Below are 25,430 nucleotides of genomic sequence, written 5' to 3' on the forward strand. Positions count from 1 at the left end.
TTCATTCCAGATGCGTCAAGTGGCATGCAGGCGGAAACGAGCGTTACTCTCACATTACCCTCAAAATAAAAGCCAAAAGTACCTTCTCGGCCTTAAGATTTGGTGGGTGGGTTAAATGTATTGATGTTTGTTCTGTTTTCGCAGTTCAGGTGAAACGTTATACTTTAACACACACACACACACACACACACACACACACACACACACACACACACACACACACACACACACACACACACACACACACACACACACACACTAAAAAAATTTATGTATTTACTAAATATATTTTAAAAATAATTAAAACTCCACTTGTGTGGCTGTAAGTTTTGTGCAGTTCAGAGAGAGGATTTTAAAGCCAGTTTTAGAAGAACTGCAAAAATCTGTGAAAAGAATAAATGTTTCACATAGCAAAAGTTTCAAAGGCTGTTGTTTTTTTTTTCTTCAATTAATGCTTGGATGCCTGATTTTTATTTTAAGCTTTTTCTGGGATTTTCTGTTGCTGCAGGGCTATATTTATCAGGAACCCTTTGCCCTGAGCTCCACATAGATTTGCATTAGTGAATCAATGTCAAATGTCACATGTTAAATAAGTAAATAAAATAAAATATTGAAAATATTTCCCTTTTTTCTTACACTTATAGGAGTACTGGGGTTTCGTTGGGACCTCTGGTCAAATTAGCCAAGGCTCAAATCTAAGCCTGTTGACGTTCCCTTTTATTAAATGCATGGTTTAGAATTCTAAAAGACCCCGACCCCTGTATATTTAATGGTTAAACAAAACAACATAAATTGTCTTAGTAAGGTCTTATACCACCATGTGCCACCAGATAATCCCTCAAAACCCAGATGTTCAAAAGATTTTCTTGGATTTGGTGGTAACAGTGGTGGAAAGTGCTGTCTAAAATTGGAAGTCTAAAATTCCAGTGTTGGATGGGGCTGAGAGCACATTACTGTGGAGGCCATTTATGACACATCACTGTGAGGACCTTTGCTATCAAAACAAATCACAAGCTATTTGCATTTTTTAACCCAAAAAATTATGACGGCTGATGTGATTTTTGTACTCAAATCATTTAATGACTCATTGCTACCTATAAATGGGGACATTGTAGAGCACCATCATTGAGGTAGAAAGGTATAATCATAGGATAAAGGTCATCATTCAGCCCAACTTCCTATTTGTGCCACTTCCCTCAAAGGCAACTGTTCTGAAATGTCAGGTGCAGCCGGTGTATGATGGTGAAGTTTAAAAATATAAGGTGAAAAAAAAATTATGACCTTTTTTTTCCTTTTGCAGGGGAAATAACCCCTATCACTATTACGTTACCTCCATTGTAATTACCGTTTTATGTTATTATTACTGATTATACACATCAGTCCACAAGTTTTTTGTGTCTGAAGAAGGCCACAACAGAGAGATTTTGTAAATTATTATGGAAGCTTGTTTTCAGGCCACGGAAAGAAATAAACAAAACAACCAAAACTATTTTATTTTTGCCAGCCATAGGCCAAACATGTGGGATAATATGTAATTTTCAACTTACTCAAACTTTTGGAAAAAGAAGTTTCAAGTTATGAAGTCTAAAATTTGAAATGAGAACCAGTAATTTTGACTTGGATGGCATCTTTTTTATTTATTTATTTATTTTTCAGTCAAAATAAACTCTCATATATAATAGTAAGAAATGACCTCGAATTAGTGAACTGTGAACTGAGGGATTGCACAAAGGTCCAGTATACAATCAGGCAATGTCTTGTAGAGTGCAAGAATACAAATAAAATGAAAACACAGAAAAACATTAAATCAAAGACGTGTGACCTAACTGTATACACACCCTGTATTTGTTTTTGTGTGTGTCAGCAAAAAATACTTAAAAAGGACGAAAACATCTATTTTTAAGATATTAGTTCCGCTTATGCGTCCTTTCGGCTTTTATTGTGAAAGCTTCCAGCGGAAGTCGAGTTTCTCCGTCCCGGAAAACTTGACCACGGTTCTTCGTTCCCAGGGTTCCGTGAGAGCCGTTTGCCCCACCCCGCCTCTACAACGCTATCTATCTCAATGTTCAATTCTCAGAGAAAAAAAAAGGTGGGCAAAAATAATTCAGGGTAACACAGCAAAGAAACGAGTCTCACCTCCCCGACCGGTTCATCGGAGCAACCGCGGCCTGTCGGCGGTTAAAAATGACAGCGTCGCCGTTGGACCAGTGATTGAAAACACCGCGGTATGTTCATGTATCATGCACATGTAACCATAATCTACCATACGGATTCAAAGGGAATACAAAAATCCGAGAGACTTGACAGCGCCTTGTACCTGCGCCAAACGGGAAAATAACGGAGGATTTTCCACGAATATCACCTGGATATCGCGCTATATTCAAGGACATCCAGCTGCCAAACACCGCCTTAGCTCGGCCCCGGAGAAGCTTTCTGATGTGAGGAGAAATATAAATTGACGTTACGGAGAGAAAAAGGACGGAGAAGGGGCCTTGTTTCTTTCCCCCCTTTTTTTTCTTTTCTTTTTTCCTTTTTTCTTTTCTTTGGGGGGTGGGGGGGTTCTCGTGAAACCTCAGGAAAAAAAAGCCAAGCACCAGCATCTACTTACGGGGGAGAGGAAATAATTTGGACATCGGCTAAAAACGGGATCTTATTGATAAGGCTCCTATATATAATGTGACTGTTGTGGTGGAGACAGAAGCCCGGGTTGTAGCCTGATGATTCACATGCCGTCATTTTAAGAGGAAATATTAATTTTTTAATTTCTCCCCCATCCGCCCTGTTAATGTGCTTTTTTTCCTGGCCAGCCTGAGATAGGATTTCAAATTGAAATTATATTTAAAGGGAGAGTCGATGGAAAAAAAGAAAACGGGGCTCTTTTTGGTTGTGAGTGGAAATGAATTGAACGGCAGAGTAGTGAGGCATCTGCCAAAGATGGGCTCCGGAGGAGACATTTGCTGAGGAAGATTTAACATCAAAGCTTGAGAAAATATACATACGTGTATATTTAAAACAAAGGAGGAAAAGAAGGGGGGGTAAAAAAAATACACCTTTAAGGAATCTGGACCCCACCACCAGCACCATCGCCATCCCTAGACACTCATTCATGTGCAGCCAGAAGCTGGAAATTTTACATCCACTCTCATATCAATGTTGATGACTTCATTGCGGATTTACAGTGGGGGAAAAAACTACAGGAATCAAGCATCTGAGAAGGGCGGCATCGTAGCTCTGCTCCTTTCTGACTGATCTGTTGCTGATAAATTGCCAGTAAATATCCACACCCCCCACCCCATCCCCTCCTCCACACATACACATTTTGCCAAAGCCTGGTGAAGCTCACTGTCTACTACCTGGCGTCTACTTCTTCTGCATCTGGCAAGATACATGTCACCCATTTGGAGCCAGGTGTTCCTCTCTTGGGCCAGTCTAGGAATTTGGGATTGATTTAAAAAAAGATCCTCTCTTTTCTGACCATCACCCTCTTCTTTCACCCACCTACCCCAACCATATCAACCGCCCTGCCTCCAAACCCTGAACCTGCAACTGGGTTTTTGGGAAGATGGGCTGCCTTGGCAATAGTAAGACTGAAGACCAACGAAATGAGGAGAAGGCACAGAGGGAAGCCAACAAAAAGATTGAGAAGCAGCTCCAAAAAGACAAACAGATATACCGGGCAACTCACCGGCTACTGCTGTTGGGTAGGTTTTGTGAAATTTAACATTACTGTTTCCATTTTGTTCCTACAAAACAGCATTTTCACCTGTTTAACTCATGTTGGTGCCACTGTAGCAGACTGTACCCATGAAAAGTGTGTAAGGACCACTGTTACAGCAAGGCATCAAGAACTGATGCAACGCCATGAAGTCCCGACTAATTCGCTTCAAGCGTCTTGGCACAGGACAGTTGAAAAAGCAGGCCTGTCTGCATTCATGGGATATTATGGAGCATGATTGCAGAACATGTGAGAGAGAGGGGGGCAGACAGACACCACCATCTGTGTGAGGGAACCACACACACACACACACACACACACACACACACACACACACACACACACACACACACACACACACACACACACACACACAGGCACCACGCAGAGGCCGGGAGGCCACTCGCGGGCGTTTGTGCATGGCTCTTTCTCACCTCCACACATGTAAAAAAAACCAAAAAAAACCAAACTTGTGATCTGGTTCATTTGTGGCTGCTGCGTACATCCTGGTTGAGCCTAGTTTTCATACTGCATATGACATACTTTTTTTTTTTCTCTCTCTCTTTTTGCATAATCCGTCCACACCACCCACTCTGGAAATTAATATCCTCTAATTAGCCATTATTTGGTAAAGCTATTTTTGGCCTCATCACGAGAGCCTTCCTGACATGATGCAGTGTGAACCTTAAGGCCAGCCCTTGTGCTGGACTACAGAGTGCAAATTAGGATTACTAGTTTGCCTTGAATGCCTGTTTCTCTCGCTCTACGCCTTCTCTGAAAAGCAGGCCTGTAGCCTGGCTGGCTCCTGGTGCTTGGGGATGGAGATGTGATGGCCGGGCTCCTTTCACACTCAGTTTTGCAAGGACACGTTGAAGGCTGTTCTTATCCAGAAATTTATTTTCTTAATTATTAACATCAGGGTTCAGGGTCTAGCAGTTTTTCTCCTGAATGACATGCTCGGGGAGAGAATAGTTGTCTACATGTTGGAGCTTTTTTTTTTTTTTTCCTTGGTCCTTGTCGCCTCTGGAAGAAGGGGCAGACTTTGGTGAAAGTGCACGTGTCGTGCATCAGCCTCCCTATGTAAAACTACACAAGTTAAATATATTTACGATTCAGTGTTGCATAAAATGCGTAGTACAAGTTAAAAGTAGTATCCTAGTGTTTAGTGCTTTGCCAAGGTGAGGTAGAACAATTCATGAAGTTACCTGTGGTTCCCAAGATAAGGGTTTGGGTCACAGGAGAAATCTAAGGGGTCATGAGGTTTGCTTTTCTGGTCTGTGTGTGTTGCTTTGTGACATAATGGGTCTCAAAATTGTTCTTTAAATGAGACGTTTAAAGGGGAAATCTCTCTTTGGAGGAACTGCCTTTGGAAGAGGTCACTAGCCAGAAGTGGCAGGAACCACCGGTTTAATCTTTAACAATGCAGTGTGTATAATACGCTGACCTTTTTGTTTTTTTTAATGTAAAATCAGAAACTGCAAAGTAACAAATACATGAAGTAATGTTTTAAAAAAGGATATTTCCTTCTTAAACACAGTGAAGTAAAATGCACTGTTGAAATGGGAATACTCAAGTAAAACTCAAGTTTCTTCATACATAAGATAAGAGCAGTCAATGATAAGAGCAGTAAAAAGAGATAAGAAAAGTAAAAGGTTCTTGACTCTTAGGTTGGGTACATCGAGGTCTCGCCTTTTGGCTTTTGTGTAACATGCACTGTTTAAAAGTAGGTAAGGCCTGTGACAGGGCAATGTCTGTGCACAATGGACAGGACTTCTCTGCTAAGGTGCAACATTGTTGTAGTTCAAATCATTAAAGGCATCGCTGTTTAGTGCTTCCAGGACTCGTCTAACCTTGGAACATCAAAATGCCTTCCATCTCTGCTCCTTCCTGGATATTTTAGTTGCTTGTACAACTTCATGAAACTCTTGTCTGACTTGTTGTTTCTCTGCTTTCAGGGGCTGGTGAATCCGGGAAAAGTACGATAGTCAAACAGATGCGAATATTGCACGTTAATGGCTTCAACGCAGAGTAAGTTTCGCTGGTTCCCCCTCAGTTCACTATTCACTAAACACTCCCACAGTTTCTCTTTAGAGTAAAGGAACCCATTTAGATGGATATCTGCTCAGGTACTGACATATTTGTTGACCAAATACCTAAATTATGTAATGATGTTTTGGAGAGGAGTAATGGGGCATTAAGAAGATACCACTGATACAAAATACCTTTCCCACCAGTCTTCAAGTTTTCAGGTAGAGCAGGAGACTTGGTTAGTTATTACTTTTAAAATCACCTTAAATACAGAAGTAAAAAGAAGCATTGGATGTTACTGTTCTTGCCTATAAATAATTTCTTTAACCATATATTTAGAAGTGATGAATTAGCAGCTGTTTCCAGCTTGTTTTTATATTATAGCTAATAGAAATACTGTATTTGAAGTGTTAGTTGGACAATGAAAGAAAAAACAAAATGTTATTGGATTCATTGTGAAAATGGTAAATCAGATTGAAAGCCTTTTATGATAACTGTTTAAAAAAATATTCTATACATGTCTATACACCAACAAATTCCATATATATATCTTAGTATTTTATCATAGTGGGTTAAACAATATGCATCAAGTGCAGTATTTTAAGAGGCATTTACCTTTTTATAAAACCTCGTAATGCAGCGAGTGTAAACTGTTTTTAGATTGCAGAAGCACTGCTGCAGTAGTTCCTTACTTTGTATTAACTTCATGCACAGCAGGATCTTCTGGTTTTTACCTTTTCTAAAATCAGTAGGGATGCATGCTGGTTAAATATACTCCACATTGTTTATAAGAATTAAAACAGACTTCCAGGTCCTTATGTCACAGCCCGGCTCGACGCAACATAAAGTGTAGACTGAGTCCAGAGTTTGCAGAAACATTGGTTTTATTTTAAATTACTTAACCTCAGCTAAAGACGACAGCCCGGAGAGCATGAAGGTAAGAAGTGGCATCTTTCCCTGAGCCAACCTGAGGCATGCCTTTATCCACGCCTCGTCAGGTGTAGACAATTGGGAATTAAGCCTCTGCAACACCCAGAGACTCTTTCTTCCAGAAAACCATTGTTAGTAATGACACCTGTCGTTAAGTGCACTGAAGTCAACGTGACGTCGGCAGAGCACGTACTCGCGTTCTATCTACAATTAGCATCAACCAAATCAGTGAGGAGACAAACTCCAGTTTGTCCTGACCTGTTATGCTTGTCATTTATATGCAGTCTACAGTGGCTGAAAGATAAATGTACACCTTGGTGTCAGTATAAGGATAAAAAAGTTTATTTAATAAGACTACCAATGCCGGATGAATATTTGCTAGCCGAGTTGCATCAGACGGTCTTTCTTCTGGCTAATGTTAGCTAACATTAGCCTAACTGCTGGTATGGACTGATTACTGCCCAACATAACAGGTGGACATCCTTCTAACCAACCACTTCCTGTCTAACTTTGTCACTGGTACAATAGAGCTTGATTTAAACATTTCCATGGTAACACTGATCTCCTGTCAATCACACTGGTAGAAGATCGCTGCCATTTGATTGGTTATAGTTTTTTTTTCTGCAACATGGTGAATATAATGTCTTTAAGGAAGGTTGATATCATACCATCGTTTCACAATATCAAACCTCGTATTATGTTCACTTTGGATCGCTACAGTATTATGGCTCATAATCAAAATCCCTATGGAGAACTCTGCTGAACTGTGTACCATCTGAAGTAACATGAGTTTGTCTTTTTTTGTACTTACTGCAAGTTTGCGTTGGTGTCTGGGTTGTGCTGTGAGCCAGCTGTTTGTTAACATTACTGATAAATAGACGCAGTGACTGAAAAAGGTTGCTTAGAGAAAGTTTAAGCAGCAAAATGCCTTTTAAAGGTAATTACACAGCTTTAGATGTGCTTTATGTTGTCTCGCATTTATAACAAAGAAGTAAAAGGTTTTTCCTTTTGGTAAACTGTAAAATTTACTAAACATATTCTCACTTTTTCAACCCGATGTTCTTAACAGAGGGGAGGAGCTCCTGTCATTCCTGTGAGTCAGGAAAATAAAGTTGTTGGGGCTTTTTTGTATTGTTGTGGAGCAAATTAGTGAAAAGTTGTGTGGCACAGGAGGAAGGCTTTGTCCTTGTCAGCTTTTCATGTGGAAACATGGCTTTGGGTGCTTTTAGCCACCCTGTCTTGTGAATTTCCTAAAACTCCTTCCCAACTTGATGCAGTGGAAATAAAAGTCACATTTTTCTATTCTTAATCATCAGTTTCCTTGAAAGGGGTTTTGGGCTAGAAGAATCATCATGTGCTTATTTTTGGGTCGCATCAAACAGACGCTTCTCACAGACCCAGGCGCCCCGGTGCAGTGATGAATTCCCAGTCTTTGTTAGGGTTCCTTTTCACTCTGTGGGTTTCCCCCTCTGCATGCAAGGCTTTGCCATTCAAGGTAAGGTCAGGCACAGGTATTTGTAAGGAGCCGGTAGTGGGATGATGATGATGATGGTGGTGTTTAGTGACACACCAGGAAATGGGTGGGGGACACGAGAGATGACTGAGCAGGACAGCTCCTTTTAATAGAGGTGATCTGTTATTTACTTATTTATCTTGTGGAGGTCCTAGTGTGAGGAATATAGCATTTGAGTGAGTTTCATTACATTCACATGGAGCCTCAATTCCCTCACTCATGTTGCTTCCTCACATCCTGGCTCCTCCCAGCTAGGATGGAGGTGAAGCTGCCGTGTGCTGCGTTGTTTGCTGCTTGCTTGTATACTTTTGATTGGCTGGGATTTCTTTATGGGTAGGGTTATATCACCACATGCTACTTTGGCATGTTCTTAACAATGCTTTCAATCACTTTGTTGTATTTTCAGGCGAGTGGGAGTGTTCACATAGATGTAGCCAAAAAGCATCAGGACAATATTTTTTTTATTTTATTTTATTATTTGTTTTTTTAGACAGGCTACAACTGTTGAGTCAACCAATAAGCCAACTGGAAGAAAATATAAACAAGTTAGACAAAGAGAATGAAACACATGACAAGGTTGGGTCGCCAGGTAAACCTATAGACTAACATCAAACTGAGTATTTGTGCCATCACCATTTTATTTGTTTTTTTAAAATAAATCGAGACATTATGAGTGAGAGATGGATCTGACTGTGAAGCAGAGGGACGCGAGTCATAGGCTAGCAACTTGCTTTTTAAGCTCACTTTAAAGCATACCGTGGTAATATAGAATGATGTTAATAATTTGATATAAAAGCTGTAGCCTTATGAATTACAGCCTGTTATCTAGGAGATTTGATTTAAAGCAGCTGAGTTTAGAAACTCACATCATTTCTTTTAGATTAATGACAGTTTAACTGGGAGAAAGGACTGACTCTGTTGGACTTGGTAGGTCAACAGTGGTCAACAGAGTGCACTCATGGTTGTACTCGAGTGTTACCTGAGCAAAGCTTCCTTTAGACCAGGGGTGTCAAACTCAAATACACAGTGGGCCAAAATTCAAAACTGGAACAAAGTCGTGGGCTAACATTAATATTTATTGAAAAAAAAAATCTTCCTCCAGATATGAGAATGAATCTTTTCTTATGGACTCAAACAAGTTTTGCTGAAAAACTGAATATGGAACAAGCAAAGCTTAATACTAAACAATATATATATTAGCTGTATAATACCAGTAGGCCAGCTCTAATAGTAATTTGGTGTGGCTTCGCGGGCCAAATGTAATTAGGCTGCGGGCCAGAGTTTGACACTTATGCTTTAGACCGTAGAGAGATCACAAACTCAAACACAGTCAGGTTTTATTTGACCTTTTATCAAGTTATTCACAGACTTGCTGTTAGTTAGTGATTACTGACTGTGACACATATGTTCATAGCAGGAAAAGTACCTGAAGCTGCTTACTGCATGTGTTTTGGTGAATTTTGTCACATAGAGTCAGCGACTGGTTTGACCAGCAATCAGAAAGGAATCGATTAATATTTGCCTTGAAAAAACAAAACAGGGATGTGTGCAAAAATCCTGTGAAAGCAATTTTCTGAATGGATTTTTGTACTTGGGGTGGATTTCTCTTTTTAGCCTGATTGCGTTTCATGTCATTAGGTCAGTTGCAGTGCGTGTTCAGGTCTTCTGTGCTTTTTTGACTTGTTTTTTTTCACCAGTCAGGAATATATCCTACTGCCATGAATTTAAATGGCAATTATTTAGAGAAATTGGGTGCTTTTTAAAAATATTTGTAAATATGCAGACGAAAGAAATCTGTACAGCTGTGTTGGTCTCTGTATGGAGAAATAGTCATAGGTGAGAATGAGGATCACTGCAAAAATTCACATCTGGAATAAGGCAGAAAGTGCTCAGAATAAGTGACACGGGGTTGTTTTGGAGAATTTGTGCTGCTGTTGTGTTGCCTGTTCTGATATAATTGTTATTAATCCACCTTATTATCAACAACGCTTTAAAAGATTCGAATATCAATTAGAAATGACCAGCATTCATCCCAGAAATATTATATTTTTGGTTAAAATATTGACATATTTTACTATTTCAGTGCCAGCTAGCGATGGTAGCTGATTAAAATGCCCACATGTGCTTTTATATTAACATGTGAAGTGGCTACAACTGGGAAGTATTGTTTACATTTTACATAGGACGCATGAGCGAGAGATATCCACCCATGCCTTTAATTTAAAATCTTTCCCTTCAGCACAAGTTGTATACGCTTAATTTTAGGGTTTGTATTCTTGCTGTAAGGTTAAGTAGCCCATTGTTGAGATATTTGTGGAATTCATTATCAAATCTGAATTTCAACAACCAGACTTTTGTGTTTTGTCAGGACACATTTGAAGGAATCCAGCACTTATGTTTCTGTGTGACGTCAGTGCTTCGCGATATCAGCAAAGCCCACAGATTGCATGAACTGCCATGTTGTGAAATTCTGTTTATCTCTACAACGACAAGGAAGGACAAAATGTGGACCGTATTATTTAATTTAGCAGTACTTTGGGCTCCTTGGTGTTCATGACTTCTCAAACTATAGTACAAAAATGTACTATAACAATCAACTAGCTGTGTGGTTTAGTGCTTAATGAATAGGGATGGGTATCGTTTAGGTTTTATCCAATACTAGTACCAAACCGGTACTTTTGAAACGGTGCCGGTGCTCAAACGGTGCTCAAACGGGTGCTTAAAGAATGGAGAACACAAAATTGGTCCAAAAACCTCTCATGGTCAGCTTGTTTTTTGTAAAAAGATAACAATGTTAGCCTTTTCTGCAGCTATAGGGCATATATGGTATCACTCTTGGTTGGAAGCAGTGCTTAAACACTGGAAAAAAACACAAACTTTGTCCAAAAACCTCTCATGTTTAACTGTTTCCCTCTTTTTCTTTGGTCATTTTAGCCTTTTTGGCCAGGGTGAAGGGAGTATCTGCCATCAAACAAGAAGACAGCCGCATGTAACTACGACGGTGTTTGCTAGTTCACCTTACGTGCATTAATGTAATAACGTGGTTAGCCTACTCAACGTAAATCACACACGAACAACATTAAGTTACTCATGCAGAGAAGAATGGCTGCTGCTGCCATCATCATCCGTCATCATTTCTGCTACACTGGCAGGGCTAGGGGCCAGGACGCTCCTCTCCGGGTTTTTGGGGGATGTTGCATAACAGGCAACCCACCCGCAGTAGATGTGCTCGGTGTGAGGTCTCGCAGCAAGCTATCAAATACGGCGCATTTCTGGGCTTTTAAAAAAAACGCTATGCGTCGCCAGGTGTTTCATCGGATTCAAGGTGTTACTTCCTTTGACAGTATCAGCTTAAAGCACTTGTTGCTGCTGAGTTTGCATATTTTGCTGTGAAGTACAGCCAGACTTTTGACCGCTTCGCCTTGGGCATTTTTAATCTGTAGCTCTGCTCTAAAAGAACGTACCTACCTGGACCCGCCTACTATCCTCGGAAACGTAAAATGATTGGCTAGAAGTGTATCTCAGCTCAGGAAAAAAAAGCACCGAAATAAAGCACCGAAATGTGCGCTGCTTTTCGGTCTGGTTACTACCGTTTATGTCAGAACCGGTGCCATCATGGCACCGGATACCGGTACCCATCCCTATTAATGAATGTCATTGTCAAAATTAAGACAAGCTGTTCTGTTCTTCTTTGGTATCAGCAAAATTCAGTGGTTGCACTTGGTCAGCAAATAAACAAAATATCTGTGTATGTGGGGCAGTCGTAATACTGATGTCAGATATAATTTAGCTCTAGGCTGACAAATACATCCTGGAGAAGTTAATATTACACAGCACATTTCCACTGGAATCCACTGGGACTGACACTGAAGAAACAAAACATCTCTGTGTAATTACAGTTTTTATTTAAAAATATTGTTTCCTGTCCCTGTTGCACTGCGATGGCCATATTTGGATTTATAGCTGTACATGAATATTTCTTTAAATGTCATCATTCACTGTTAACCTTTGTAGCTTAGGTCAATTAAAGCTAGTTGCCATCTATGCTTTTAAGTGATAAATAAATAAAGCACATGCGAACTCTTCTCTTCACAGGGAGAAAAAACAGAAAATTCATGATATTAAAAACAACATTAAAGAAGCTATAGAGGTAAGACACTGTTCTTTTTTCCTTTGATAGATGAATGATGTTTCTTTGTAATGTTCTGTCTGATATGCAGGTTTTTGGCTAAAAGAGGAAAAAACATGGATTATAGCTTCTTAAAAAAATAAATAAAAAAATCCAAAACTCAATGCTGTATTCTAAGCGAGGAGGCTTTCAGTCACACATTGCTTCAGACCGGTCAGCGACCCCATGTGCGCTCCCAACCAGCTGGGAGTCGTTACAAAAATTTGCTGCACCACAACTCTCCTTGCTGTTACTTTGGGCAGTACCACATTGTCACAGTCACTTGTAGTTTGCATCATCTCGTCTACAAACACCCACTACCCACTCGCTGGGTGGTGGAGAAATTTCAAAAAGTGCAGAAGCAACCTGCTAGCGACCAAAGCAATCAGATGGAGGCTTGCGGTGCAGTCTCGAATACCTCCAACCACATGGGGAATACAGATTTATCACTAGCAGGTGGTGGTTGTTGGCGATGGCTAAACAGCCTCTAGGCGTGGGTGACTGAGGGGCTAAGATGATGAAAATTTGTATCTAAAGCCGTTTTGAGGCAGTGTAAACACATTTATGAATAATATTAATGAATGAGGCTTTTTGTGTTTGTGTGTTCTTTTCATACAGACGATTGTGGCGGCCATGAATACGCTCACACCTCCTTGCCAGTTAGCCTGTCCTGAGAACCAGTCTCGGATTGATTATGTCCTGAACCTAGTAAACCAGAAGGATTTTGATTTTCCTACAGTAAGTTCAACTGTACTTCATCTCAGATCTCTGACTTTTAAATGCAGTTTGTTTCCTTCTGCTTTCATTCGAACCTCTTGATCTGTGTGTAAAGAAAATAATGAATGTCGTGACACAATGAAACATGTGATCAGACAATAAAACAAAATTGAACAGCACAATTTTTGAAGAGCAATTTGGTTTTAAACAAAGCTGCTGCAAGTTAATAAATCAAATCTCTTTTTCCCCAGTGGGTGTTTTTTGTTGTAAAATCGCTCCTGCTATTTTGCACTAACAGGTGTAAATGTGTCAGATTCTCATTACTAACCTGCTGAATCTTACAGGTGTTCTGGCTAGTTGTGCTAGAGGTGAGTAAGGTATCACGCGACAGCCTGTATGAGTCCGCCTGGTGTGTTTGCGTGGTGATTCAGTAATTAGCAAGTGTGCTTCCGCTTGGGAGGTTGTCAATTGAATGAGCCTCTCACCTGAGAGTACCACACCGCCGATTAACTCTAATTGTCTGTAATAAACCTAAATGTGTCCAGAGGGACATGTCTTCCATAAACGCGTAGACCAGTCTGCTCCCAGCGGCCTGGGAGGAAGTCGATGAAGGTCCCACCACTGATCTGGAGATTGATTCATTGATTTATTTGCTCATGTCTTTCTGTTATTAAGACTGGTGTTCCAGATTAGTTGATCAATCATATTTTACAAAGTAATGTTCACCCTTCACTGGACGCCCCTTGGGGTTGAAATCTGCGGCCACAGAATCAGTTTGTGTGTTAAGTATTCTGGCTTTAAATTTGTGTTTCGCTACTGAACAATCTCCAATATTTCAGTAAGTACACAATGACCGCAAAATTCAAGCTTTTTTTTGTTAACTATCTAACAGTGGGCAGTTAATTAAATTTTAATTTCAATTACAATTTTGCATCCAATGATTATTTAAAAAAATAGATTTTTTTTAAATTACATTGATCTTTAATTGAATGTGGCACATTGATTACTTTTTTGCATTTTTACTATAGCGAATCAGATGTTGAATGTGTTTCCTCCACCCTAAAAGCCCAATCGCTTACTTTAGCTTAGCTAGAGCCAAGATCATGCAAAAGAAGCAAAAGTTGAAAATGTTTCAATAGATGAGCTTATGTTGGGAACAGTTTGTTGCAGCTATGGATGAGGTGGTCTCTCACCTGGTCCACTTTTGGGGACAGAGGGGTCAGGAGATGTTGGCTCTCCGTTTCTCTGTGCGTCGCTGCGATGCCGGTGTTCTGTCCAGTCAGCTTACGTTCTCAAATCAGCATACACTTTATGACACCCTGACTTGCCAATTTACAGTTTGGCATACAGACCTTTTGTCGTCTGTATGCCGAACTGACGGCTCCTGTTCACATGGTGGAATTATGTATGTATGCTACTCTGATTTGTCTGCTGAGATGATGGAACGACCGGTTTCCTGAGGTGGGTTAGTGTATGAAGGTGCGCTAATACTGAAAAACACACCATTATCTCTACACCAGATCAGCCTGTGTCCTGCCCTGCATCCATCTCCCTTTCTTCATTTATCTGGTTGTTTTTCATTTAAATTATGTACTAATTTAAAATTTAAGGAAATCATACATTCAAAAAAAGTGTTGTTGTTTTTTTTGTTTTTGTTTTTAACACATTCAGTAAATGCATGTTTAAAGTGAATGAATATTTTGTTTTGGCCCTATAACTATCCCCATTATCTGCTGACAAATCTGACAATAAGATTATGATCATGCAACCACACACAGTGAAAAACACGTCCTTTGCGTTTGGGACGCCATCTGTGAGAAGCTGACAATCACTGTTAAAGCAGGGATTCAAACAACCGGGTCTTTAATAGTGATAGTTTCTGATAAACGGGGGGGAAAAAATCCCTAACTTTAGTTTCCCAAATGTGAGTTTGCAGCTTTTCTTTTTTGTGATCTTATACTTTCTATGTTTATTGTATATAGGTCAAATTAACTGATGAGTAAATCTCTATAAGCAGAAAATAAATGAAACTCCTGAGTGCAGCATTACTCAGTTGTTGTCTAACAGGGGAGCGGTTACATAGAGGGAAAAGAACACAGAGTCTGTGTTTTTCCAGCATGGTGGCCTTAGTGTTTAAACTGGTTGCTCCTTTCGTGTACATTTGTCTTGTACATTTGTCGTTTACAGCTGAGTTTCCAGTAAAGAGTGAGCGTATTTGTGTGTAAGCAAAAGGAAGTCTCCTGATATTGTCTCTGTTACGTCATGGCAAATTTATTATGTGGGCCTATCTCGAGCTGACCCTTCCCTCGGGCTGTCCGTCCGTCACTAGACTTCCACTGCAGGAGGGAAAAACCAGAACTCTTTTTAATTTTAGGGTGTTGAGGATTACAGTAAATCCAAACGTGAAGGCAGTGCTGCTAGTGAAGTACTGCTGTGATTTTTGAAAAGTTCACAGTGATAGCTGGTTATTTAAAGCAGTGTTTAAAGAGCATCAAAAATTGAACAGTTTGTCCATCTGAACGCGTATTTGTTAAGGAAAGAGAAATGATGGGGTCGGCTCCTCCTCAGCTGCCTCCTCTTCCCGCTCCCCCTTGCCTGGCCTTAGGGTCTACTGGAAACCAGTTTGACTGGTTGACGCTGCCTTTCACTGTAGACAGACAATAAGCATAGGGCTTGTGTTGAATATCCACAGGCTTTTTGTGAATTTCCCCTCGAAGCTTTATGTCTAATCAACAATCCTCATAATTATTATTCACTAAAATTACTTTTTCTTTGTAAACATTAAGCACTGAACTTTTTTTTCTATTTTAAAAGAAAAACTTTTGTACTAACTTAGTCTTTGTAGACTGATTTTTGCATACCTGTGCTCAGCTGTTTGCAGCACACAGCATACCCTATCCTTAAAAGCCTTTCGATGGTAAAAAGAAAAGGAACGTTCAGGGAGAGGAGCAAAGGAGTGATCCCTCTTTCAGGACAGACAGGTGGGGTGTGTGTGTTTACAAATTCACCAACCCCTTCACTTTCGTTTTACAGTAACAAATATGCAGGAAGTCTTTAAATGAAAGTGACCATGAAAAAGTACATAAGGCCGAGATGCATCAAAAAAGGATGGGAAATAAATAAAGGTCATCTGTGGATTTGGCATAAAGATTTATCTGTTTTATTTTATGCTCTTATCATTTTTCATTGTCTAAGTGTATTGATTTGCAATTAAAAATAATATATAAAAATAAAAGACTTAGTCATTCACACAGACACCCCTGCCTTAATAAACACATACACTTCTAAAACATATAAATGATACTTTAATTCTAATTCTGTAGGAACCCTTTTAAATATAATTAAATGATAACTGCAGCACAGCATCTCAGATTGGGTCTATAAGCAAGCTCCAGTTCTTAACATGAAAACTTTGCATAGCTATTGTAGCTTTTTATACAGCAGGAAGTTTACAGTCCTGCATAAACTGTAAGGGAAAGAAACTGGTAATAAAATAACAAATTTATTGGTAAAGCCATATTTACATATTACTGGTTACTGTATTATTTAACAAAATAAAGTTAAAAAAGAGAATAAGTGAGTTAGTTGTTGCTCCTAACTGAAACACTTCTTTTCTTCTTAAAGCCAACATTGTTAGCTGATTTACAAGCTGGTCTGACAAAACAACCAATGGATACAGATTTCACCCAGATTTAAACTTTCCCACTTTTTTATGTTATTTTAATTATTAGATTCTTTTGGCCTTTTCTTTTTGTAGTTGAGCTGATCATGATAACAAATTACATCCTTTGTAGTTGTTGGGTTTTTGTTTTTTTGGCAGGGTAAACAAATTATTAAACGAAATTATATTTAGCAATATTTATAAAAAGTTTTTGTGTGCACTTTTTTTTCTTTGCTGCAATTTATTTCAAATGGTGCTTATTGCTTTCGATTGATCATTTATTCTGAAAAATGTTCATCTGCTTCTATTTTCTTAACTGTTTATCCAGTTTAGGGTTGGAGGAGCATTAGAGCGTTTCCCAGCTGACACAGCTTTTAGCTATCCTAAACTATAAATTCAAAGCCCTTAAATCCAGGATGCAATTACAGTCTCACTTGTTTTTACGTCATTACATTCAGTTTTTCTAAGTTGGTTCAGAAGGAAGTTAATGTCATTGTCACGATCATTAGTCCTTCTGAATTCCAGCACGTCCAAAACGTTGCTCTGAGCTCTTCCCACAGTCTACAGGGATAAATTAAAATAACAATAATGAATAAGACTGTGTGTGTAAAGACAACAAGTAAGTGCATACAGTTCACCTGTATGCATGCACTTTGGGGACGATCAATCAATCGGATACAGCGAAACGTTAAAGTTAAAATCCACATGCGTAAAATAAAATAAATTCTAAAAACTGCAGTGGCGGATACATGACCAGTTAGTTCTTCTGTTAAGTAACAACTGTTTCCTGAGTTGAGCAGTGCCTTTTGAAAAAGTGTGACAGCACCTTAATGCCAAACATTTATGTCATGTGCAAAATCTCACTTTGTGCAACATGTCAGAAGATAAAAAGTTCCCAGGGTTAACTTTTCAGATGAGTGTACTATGAAGCAAGATTACCGGTAGTGGGTTTCTGTGGAATGCCGAGCTGAAAGCCAAAGTTTTGTGCGCTAATTGAACTTAGCTAGATCACCACAGTCGTTTCAGAATCACCGCGTTTAGAGCGTGCTCTAAGAGCGATAAAGATTTTCTGCAGAAGGAATGTGTTTTATACATGTAACCTGTTGATCCATACCTTTAGGAAGCAGACTCGTTGGGAACATGCGAACATGCAAAAGGCCCTGTGCTGCCAACCTCTCCCAAGTTTGTTTTATACTCTGCGAACTGCAGCTAATTGTGTTTTTAGCCTATGAGTAAAATCGTGTTCACTTTGATCTGGTGACGAATTAAACTTATTTCTACAACTCATGCATTAGGTCATGTGACCCACCTGAATGAACTGAGTAGCCTATAATATGTTTTATAGTTTCACACTTTGCACCTTTTGTAGTCATCAAGTTAGAAACACACAGCAGCTTCTGATAGCGTACCATAATTTAAAAAAAAAAAACCCAATCCCATGTCCTCTTTATTTGTTGCATTTTTGTTTAATTTCTTATATCCTGTATGTATCTTAATCACCTATCCCTCTGTCAGAAGTAGGCAACATTCAGTCTTTAAATTCTGTTTGTAGGAATAGTCAAGGGATACATCAAATGCCCCCTTTTTACATGAGCATGCGCAGAGCCTAAAAAAAGAATGGGTTAACAAAGAGAGCTAGTTACCCACCCTCCCCAGCTAATGTAGATGAAGCCTAGCTATACTGGACTTGCTACATAGCAAGTTATATCTCTCAGAGTGTTTTGATTCTAGCCCAGCTCATAGCCTTTAACTAGTCTTTACTTGTCGGACCAACTCTGCAGTGATAGGTGGAAAACACAGTGCCCAGCATTTGGTTAACAATTACACTGAAGCTGGTAACACTTTTATGGCGATTTTCAGTAACTTTGTCTATGTTACTTTCCACACACTAACAATAGATTGCCACTCATATACAGAACGTACAAATTACCCAAAAGGCCACTTCTCTAAAGTGAAAGGCTCAGCTGATAACCCATGACTTCTACTCATTCCATTATCCTACTTAATCCTTCCTGATTTTTTTTAATAGTATACAGTTTAACTCTATGTCTCATAATGGCTTATTTGTGCCTGTCTCCATTGTATGTGACAATTCTAGATCACAGTGAAGATAGGCCCCTGCGTAGTGACAGTCTAGCCTTGTGTTGGTACAAAGCTCTCCGTTTCTACATGAACTCTGTGAACTGCTCTGTTTCCTGCTTATATCAGTTTGCTCATCTGCTGCTCCTCGGCGAGCCGGCCTTTAACTCCAAACTAAGCTGGGGTGTATCACTGCCCCCCTCGGCTGTCCTTAAACGGTTTCAGCCATCGAGAACCAGATGAAAAATACAGCTGTAAGAAAGGGACACAGGCCTGTCCAAGATCACACTCAACTTTTTCATGTATAACTAGTCACTAATATTAAGAGCAGATCGTTAGTTTGTCGGTCCTTCTGTATCCCGCCTTGTAAACGCTACATTTCTTGAACACTTTTCAGGCGATTTCATGAAACTGAACTCGGTTAAACTGATTACACTATAGTGATCAGGGTCACAGTGACATCACAGGAAATATAAACAAATGCTTAATCCAATAAAATAATTATGCGATGGCATTTTATATTTAAAAGGTCAAAGGTAAACTTCACTGTGACATCAGAATGTCCTGCAAAAGCTGACTAAATGCGACAGCAGTAAGTGTTAGTCACATTTGACCAACTTTAACTGCTTTCCCTTTATTATTGTAGGGTCTTTACCTTACAGTATAAAGCGCCTTGAGGCAGCGGTTGTTATGATTTTCCGGTATATAAATATAACTGAACTGAATTGAAGTGAACATTTGTGTGACGAATAGAACATGTATACGCTACATGTGGTTGCAAACAATTATGTGTTAAGGCTAGCTTAGCACATATTTTGGACTGTTTGCTCAACTTTTGGAGGTCAACACAGCACATGTTGCTTCCTGTGTGAAAGGCCCTGTAAGTTAATGATATCCAACATCTGTAATGCATAATGCGTGGCCCAAAAGGCCCCCAAAAATCCAAAAACATGCGCTGTTGAGAGAGAGAAAGTGAGGAACATACAGACTAGGAGTTTATCACTTCCAGCACAAAGAAACATCTGACATACAACACTGGGTGATTTAGCCAATTGTAACTGGGTAACATAAGTTGACAGATGTAAGCTGAATTGCTAAAACTGTATGAAGTCTTAACTTTTACTGGCTCTACTTTGTTTAAAATGTCTAACCTGTCTGTCCGGCGCCCTTCATGGTCCCCTCGCCTCACAGTGAACAAAAATGGGGAAAAGTTGGAGATAAGCGTCTCTGCAAATTAGATCACGTTGCAGTTATTTAAAAATCAGGACATCAGAAATATTTTGTCTCATTTGATAATAATGATGTCTGGCTGTAGTTTCTCCACACACCTGCCGAAATCTGGGCGTGCACTTCTCCAACCACGCCCGTGCATTCCCAGAAACCTTGTGGATATGTGACGCATGACTATAGGGAGGGAGATTTGATTTATTGTAAATCGTAATTGAAATTAATTAATGCAACTTCAGGTGTTGGTGGAGGTTAACAACCATAAGGTGGTAATTCTTGTTTTTACAATCAGTTACCCTGTTTCCAGTCGCAGAAAGCCGCAGATCTCAGATGTGTTGCTGATCCAAACAAGCTTTTGTCTTTTCAGGAGTTTTATGACCACGCAAAGATCCTCTGGCAGGACGAAGGTGTGCGGGCATGCTGGGAAAGGTCCAACGAATATCAACTCATTGACTGCGCACAATAGTGAGTCTTTGCTTTTCTTATACTATTTTCACCTCTGTACGTACACTAGCAGTTAAATACGGGCACATTTCTAAGAACTTCCTTCTTCGGGTTTTGACACTCAAAGGTGAGACATATAAACCATTTAATGTGTGCTCTGGGGGGGGTTGGGTTGGGTTGTTTCCCTGTGGTTTATGTGAGCTCAATGTGTGAAGATAAATGGTGATAATGAATGCAGTGCTACTTTGTCAAGTGTATTTATTTTGGCTAGTTTATTTTGTAGATCATTTCTTTAGGCTGGAAATAATGATGTGTTGTCTCTTTTTTCTTTTCTTTTTTCTTTTTTTTTTTAAAGGATTTGTGGACTTTGTTATGGTGTTGGTATTTTGTTAGTTGGTCCACCACTTTAGTATTGACTGAAATATTTGAGCTACCATTAAATTGGTTAATATGAAACCTCTGACTCACGTTAGTTGTCCCCAGTGGATAGTTCCCTTGTGGGGACACCAGGGGATTCCCTTTGTAGTTTGGACTAAAACCTTTCTATAAAGGTTAAAGCCACTTTCAGTATGAAATGTTGCAGGCAGTCTATACTTGCAGTTGTGGCTTGTGTATGCCAAAAATGGCATCACAGCTGCTGGTGTGCAGTGTCCTTTGGTGACGTTTTGGTTTGCCATGCACCTTCTAGCTTTTGTAACCTGAAGCCTGCGATTATATGTTCTGCAAAAAAAAAAACCTGCTTAAAACTTAGCAATCGCTTTGTTTGCATACTATTATGACCATTTAAATTTTCTTCTCAGTTTTGACACTTACCCATGCACGTGTTGACATAGCTTATTTATTAAAACATGGATTTTCCACATGGTAACGAGTGCTGTTGAGAGCATGCCAGAGCAACAGGTAGCAATAGACCCCAGCACATAGAAAACTTTATAGAAATATTGAATCCTACAGACAATAACTTTGTGCACGTGAAAAACTGAAAATGAAGGCACGCACCGCATGTGGGCAAAGGCTTGATATTCAAGTGTTTATCATTGAAAAGTACACTGCTACTTCTTGTGCTCACATTTATGACTATGGTGCTGTGTTGACGTCACAGTTCCCTCAAGCAGCCACTAATGTGTCAGGCCAAACTGTGGCATAATTAGTAAAAATGTGTTCATTGCATTGGTTCAACTATTGTTCCTATTTTGTGCTAATTAGCAAATATTAGCTTAAATGTTTAGCTAAGGTAGTAAAAACGGTAAATGTTAGTGTCATAGCGTCAGCATTTAGCTTAGAGCACCTCAATGCCTCCATAAAGCCTCAAAGAGCTGCTAGCATGGGTGTAAAGAAGCATCACAGATGGCCGGTGTTGGTCGCACCAATTAATTGCGATTTTGGTCATTTTCTGACTAAAATTTGTGCTCACCCAATCTAAAGTTTCCATGATGCTTGGTTACAGATGTTCCTGCTGTGAATTGGACTGTTGAAAGGTTTCGTTTCCATGTGCTGGCAATTGGTTTTTTCTGTCAGGTGGATTTCTGGTTAGTCTTTGCTAAACAAAGTGCAGACCTTTTGGATGGTGATAGTGTGTGTGTTTTCACTGATGGGGAATTGGTTAATCTTCCTGGAACATCTTTTTGTGTTTTCTGCATTGAAATTTGGAACATATTTAGAGGAACATTAGCTTGAACTTCCCCAACCAGTCTGGCTTCATTATAAGACACAAAACGATCACATGCGTCAGTATGGGACGTGTGCTGACTGTTTCATTTGTCGTTGTGTGTTTAAAGCAAGTATCAAATATAAAAGCTCTCATAGCATTATATTCGTCATTTATTGCATGGTCATAGCATGCAATAAATGACTAGATATAACGGTGATGCATGAATTCAAATGGCATATTTTACTGTAGCAGCCGGTTAAGGGGGAACTATTTTTAAACTGCTTCACATATAATTAGTTATCGAGTTTCTAACCTTTGGGTTTAGATCAAAAGAGGAAGGAGTGAAGCAAAAAGTAAAGTTGTACTGCACAAATTCATGTTCAAATTGTAAGACTTTTGATATGTTACAAATAGTTAAATCAACTATTTGATGAAACGCTTAATGAATGACTTTGCCTCCCAGGATTTACTGTTAATCTGTAGGGACTACATGCCACCAAGTCCACCTTCAGCTCTGTGTGGCATGTTTTACATAAAATCTCACTGTAGTAACTCAAGCAATCAAATGAATGAGGAGTGAATTCTGTATACATTTCCAAAAAGTAGAATTAGAAGTTCTACTGCATGTGAAGTTGTACTTTGTGCCGTATTTTTGATGAGTGTACTCAGTTACTTTAGTTACTCAGTTACTGTCTTTGTGAGCGTATGTTGTCATTGGGGGGGGTGTATGCATGTCATTTCCATGTTGCAAATGCGACCACAGTTGTTTGTCGCAGTCACAGTTGCGTGTGTGTGGCACTCTTATGTTTTGTGGGAGGCGGGTGGGCTGACAGCACAGGCTGTCAGTGAGATGATCATGAAAAACCATCACTGTAAGAAGTGTGATTGAACACATGCGGCGTTTCACGCATCTGAGGAGAGACAGCGATTGAAAATGACAAAAGATCGAAAAGAGAGATTGAAATTGAATGAGGGTTTTCTTCTGTTGCAGGAACCCTCTCCTCCCTTCTCCTCTCCTCTGTCCTCTCTTCTCCTCTCCTCTCCTCTTCTCCACACCCAGCAGCCCCAGTGTTATGATGGATCAGATGTTGGGCTGGGTGGCCAGACCGGAAGTGCTCCCCTCCCCCCTCTGTGTGCTTATGTAAACGGAGAAGCAGAGAAAGAGAGAGGGGAGAGCTATTTTTAACCCAGGCAGGCTGCAGAAGGAGAAAGAATGAGCGACTGTGTTAGAAGAGAGAGACAACTTCAGCATTATTGATGAAGGTTGTTAGCATTAAATGAAAATGTCAACCCTGGATCAGCACAGGAAAAGTGAGGCCCACCATGCACACCTCCTGCCTCTCTCTTTGCAAAGATCACCTGACCCGTGTCATGATCGGGAGGGGGGGATAAAATCAGGAAAAAAAAGGGAAGAAGAAGTTGACATGGCACTGATGCTTTGTCTCTGTGTGATTAGAAGGAAGTCACTGAAGCTTCACCGGTTCTCTTTTTGCTCCGTCATGCTCCGCCGTGATGCATCATTATTGTTGCTGTTTTTCCCCTATGCATTGAGGATGCACTCTAACTGTAAGATGTTCAAATGCAAAGTCCACTCAGTGCCTCGTTGCCCCCTCTGCCCAACAGGGCTGAGGCGAAGGGTTTGTCAGGTTTCTATTGTCTCATCATATACAGTATAGCAGTGTGTAAGTGTCGCTGTAAGTGTAAGAATTTTCAAGATAAGTGGAAAAGAGAAAAAAATCGTAATTTTTATTTATTTATTTTTTCAAATTGCTTTACTCATCACTTCACAGACTCTGTTACCTCATACACATAACAAAGGCGAATCCAAGCTTCTTTTGGGCGCTCCCTTGCTAACAAACAGCATGCCACAGTGGATGGCTTCCCATACTTGATTTATGATTTTTATGCTGGTTATCCTTCCTGACCTAATCTCCGAGGGTTTTTTGTCTCCTGCTCGTCTTGAACCAGGGATCTTTTGCATGTCAGACAAATGCATAAATCACAAATCTATGGGCATAGTACAGCCAGGGGTATTATTCTAAGTTTCTTATATTATTTGTATAATATTCCTAACCTTGCAAATATCCAGGCTTGCAGTGGTAAAATTTGCAAGACAAAAATGGTACATATATCCAGAAAATAAGAGGGATTCTTTGAGATTTAAGACACAAATTTATAAGAAACAGATGTTTAAAAGAAAGAAAAGTTGCTTTTATTTTTGCCGAGCTTCCACATCATGTCAAAGTGGGACGTTAGAGGTTTTGTAGGCCTTATTTGGCGAGTCACAAATACACAACAGTGGTAGTACAGACTGCACTTTCTACAGTTTTACTGCTACTGCCATGTTGGATTCCAAAGTTGGAGTTGGTGTGACTTTGCTGACTTTCCGAGTGGGAAGTCCAACTGGAGGGGGCGTTTGAGTTGAAAATCCAGTGGAATTCTGACTTTCCACTTCAAATGGCATGCAGCATCATTCCTAATATAAGATGGACTATTCAAATATAGTCTTTTTTGCAGTTGGGGTTAGCAATAAGTGTTTATTTTATAATAACCCTTACATTTCTTATCATCATAAGAAATGTAAAGCATTTTTAAAAACCTCTGTGAAAGGGGAATATCACCTGTCCAAAGCTTCAGTATGGTGAGCGCAAATTATATTATTATTTTAAGAAAGATTTAATTGGATCAAAGATCAAGTTGAAACGTATCTGACTGCTGTTCCCAATTTTATAAACTTTAGGAAATATAAGGTTTGCTTTATTTTTTTCCCCTAAGGGCATGCTGGGTAATCTGGCCAGGTAGTATGGCAGTGTGGAGGAGGCTCTGTGGCTACAGGACACTCAACAAGATGCCATAAAAAAGAGAGGGATTAAAAAGAGAGACTTGTTTAAGTGTTAGATACTTGTTAACTCAGAGAGGGTTAAATATTTGTGTGGTTTCTTTTATTTATGTGGTATTTATTGTATGACAACATGCAATTGTAAAAAGTGCAGCATGGCTAATCTTTTGAAAATACTGCCATATTGCTCAAAAATATTCCCAAACTTTTTCAATAATATCATAAATTTCACGCATTTTTCTTGAGATTTTATTTTTTTACCTAAACCTCTGTAAATTTCAGGATTTTTCCTCATTAATTTACCAAATTAAGAGAAATCACAATTAATTGTTGAATAAGTACCTGATTTTAAATATGTCGAGTCTTGCACATATTTTTGCAAATATTAATTTATAATACACCTCTTTTATTTTATTTTTATTTTTGATATTATTATGGCTTATTGGAGGATCAACTAA

At 39.4% G+C, this 25,430-nt stretch overlaps 1 protein-coding gene across 2 annotated transcripts in view; it reads left to right on the forward strand.

The window, feature by feature from the left end:
• The first annotated feature begins 2,066 nt into the window (after positions 1–2,066).
• Positions 2,067–25,430, forward strand: part of LOC113021946 (guanine nucleotide-binding protein G(s) subunit alpha) — a 36,189-nt gene continuing 12,825 nt past the window's right edge. For both annotated transcript variants that reach the window (XM_026166838.2, XM_080301591.1), the window contains exons 1-5: positions 2,067–3,701; positions 5,671–5,743; positions 12,282–12,336; positions 12,973–13,092; positions 20,406–20,503. In XM_026166838.2, coding sequence (XP_026022623.1) covers positions 3,563–3,701; positions 5,671–5,743; positions 12,282–12,336; positions 12,973–13,092; positions 20,406–20,503 — 485 coding nt within the window. In that variant the 5' untranslated portion in view covers positions 2,067–3,562. The remainder of the gene's footprint in view (positions 3,702–5,670; positions 5,744–12,281; positions 12,337–12,972; positions 13,093–20,405; positions 20,504–25,430) is intronic.

The sequence above is a fragment of the Astatotilapia calliptera genome, chromosome 5 (assembly GCF_964374335.1).
Source record: "Astatotilapia calliptera chromosome 5, fAstCal68.1, whole genome shotgun sequence".
Lineage (NCBI taxonomy): Eukaryota > Metazoa > Chordata > Actinopteri > Cichliformes > Cichlidae > Astatotilapia > Astatotilapia calliptera.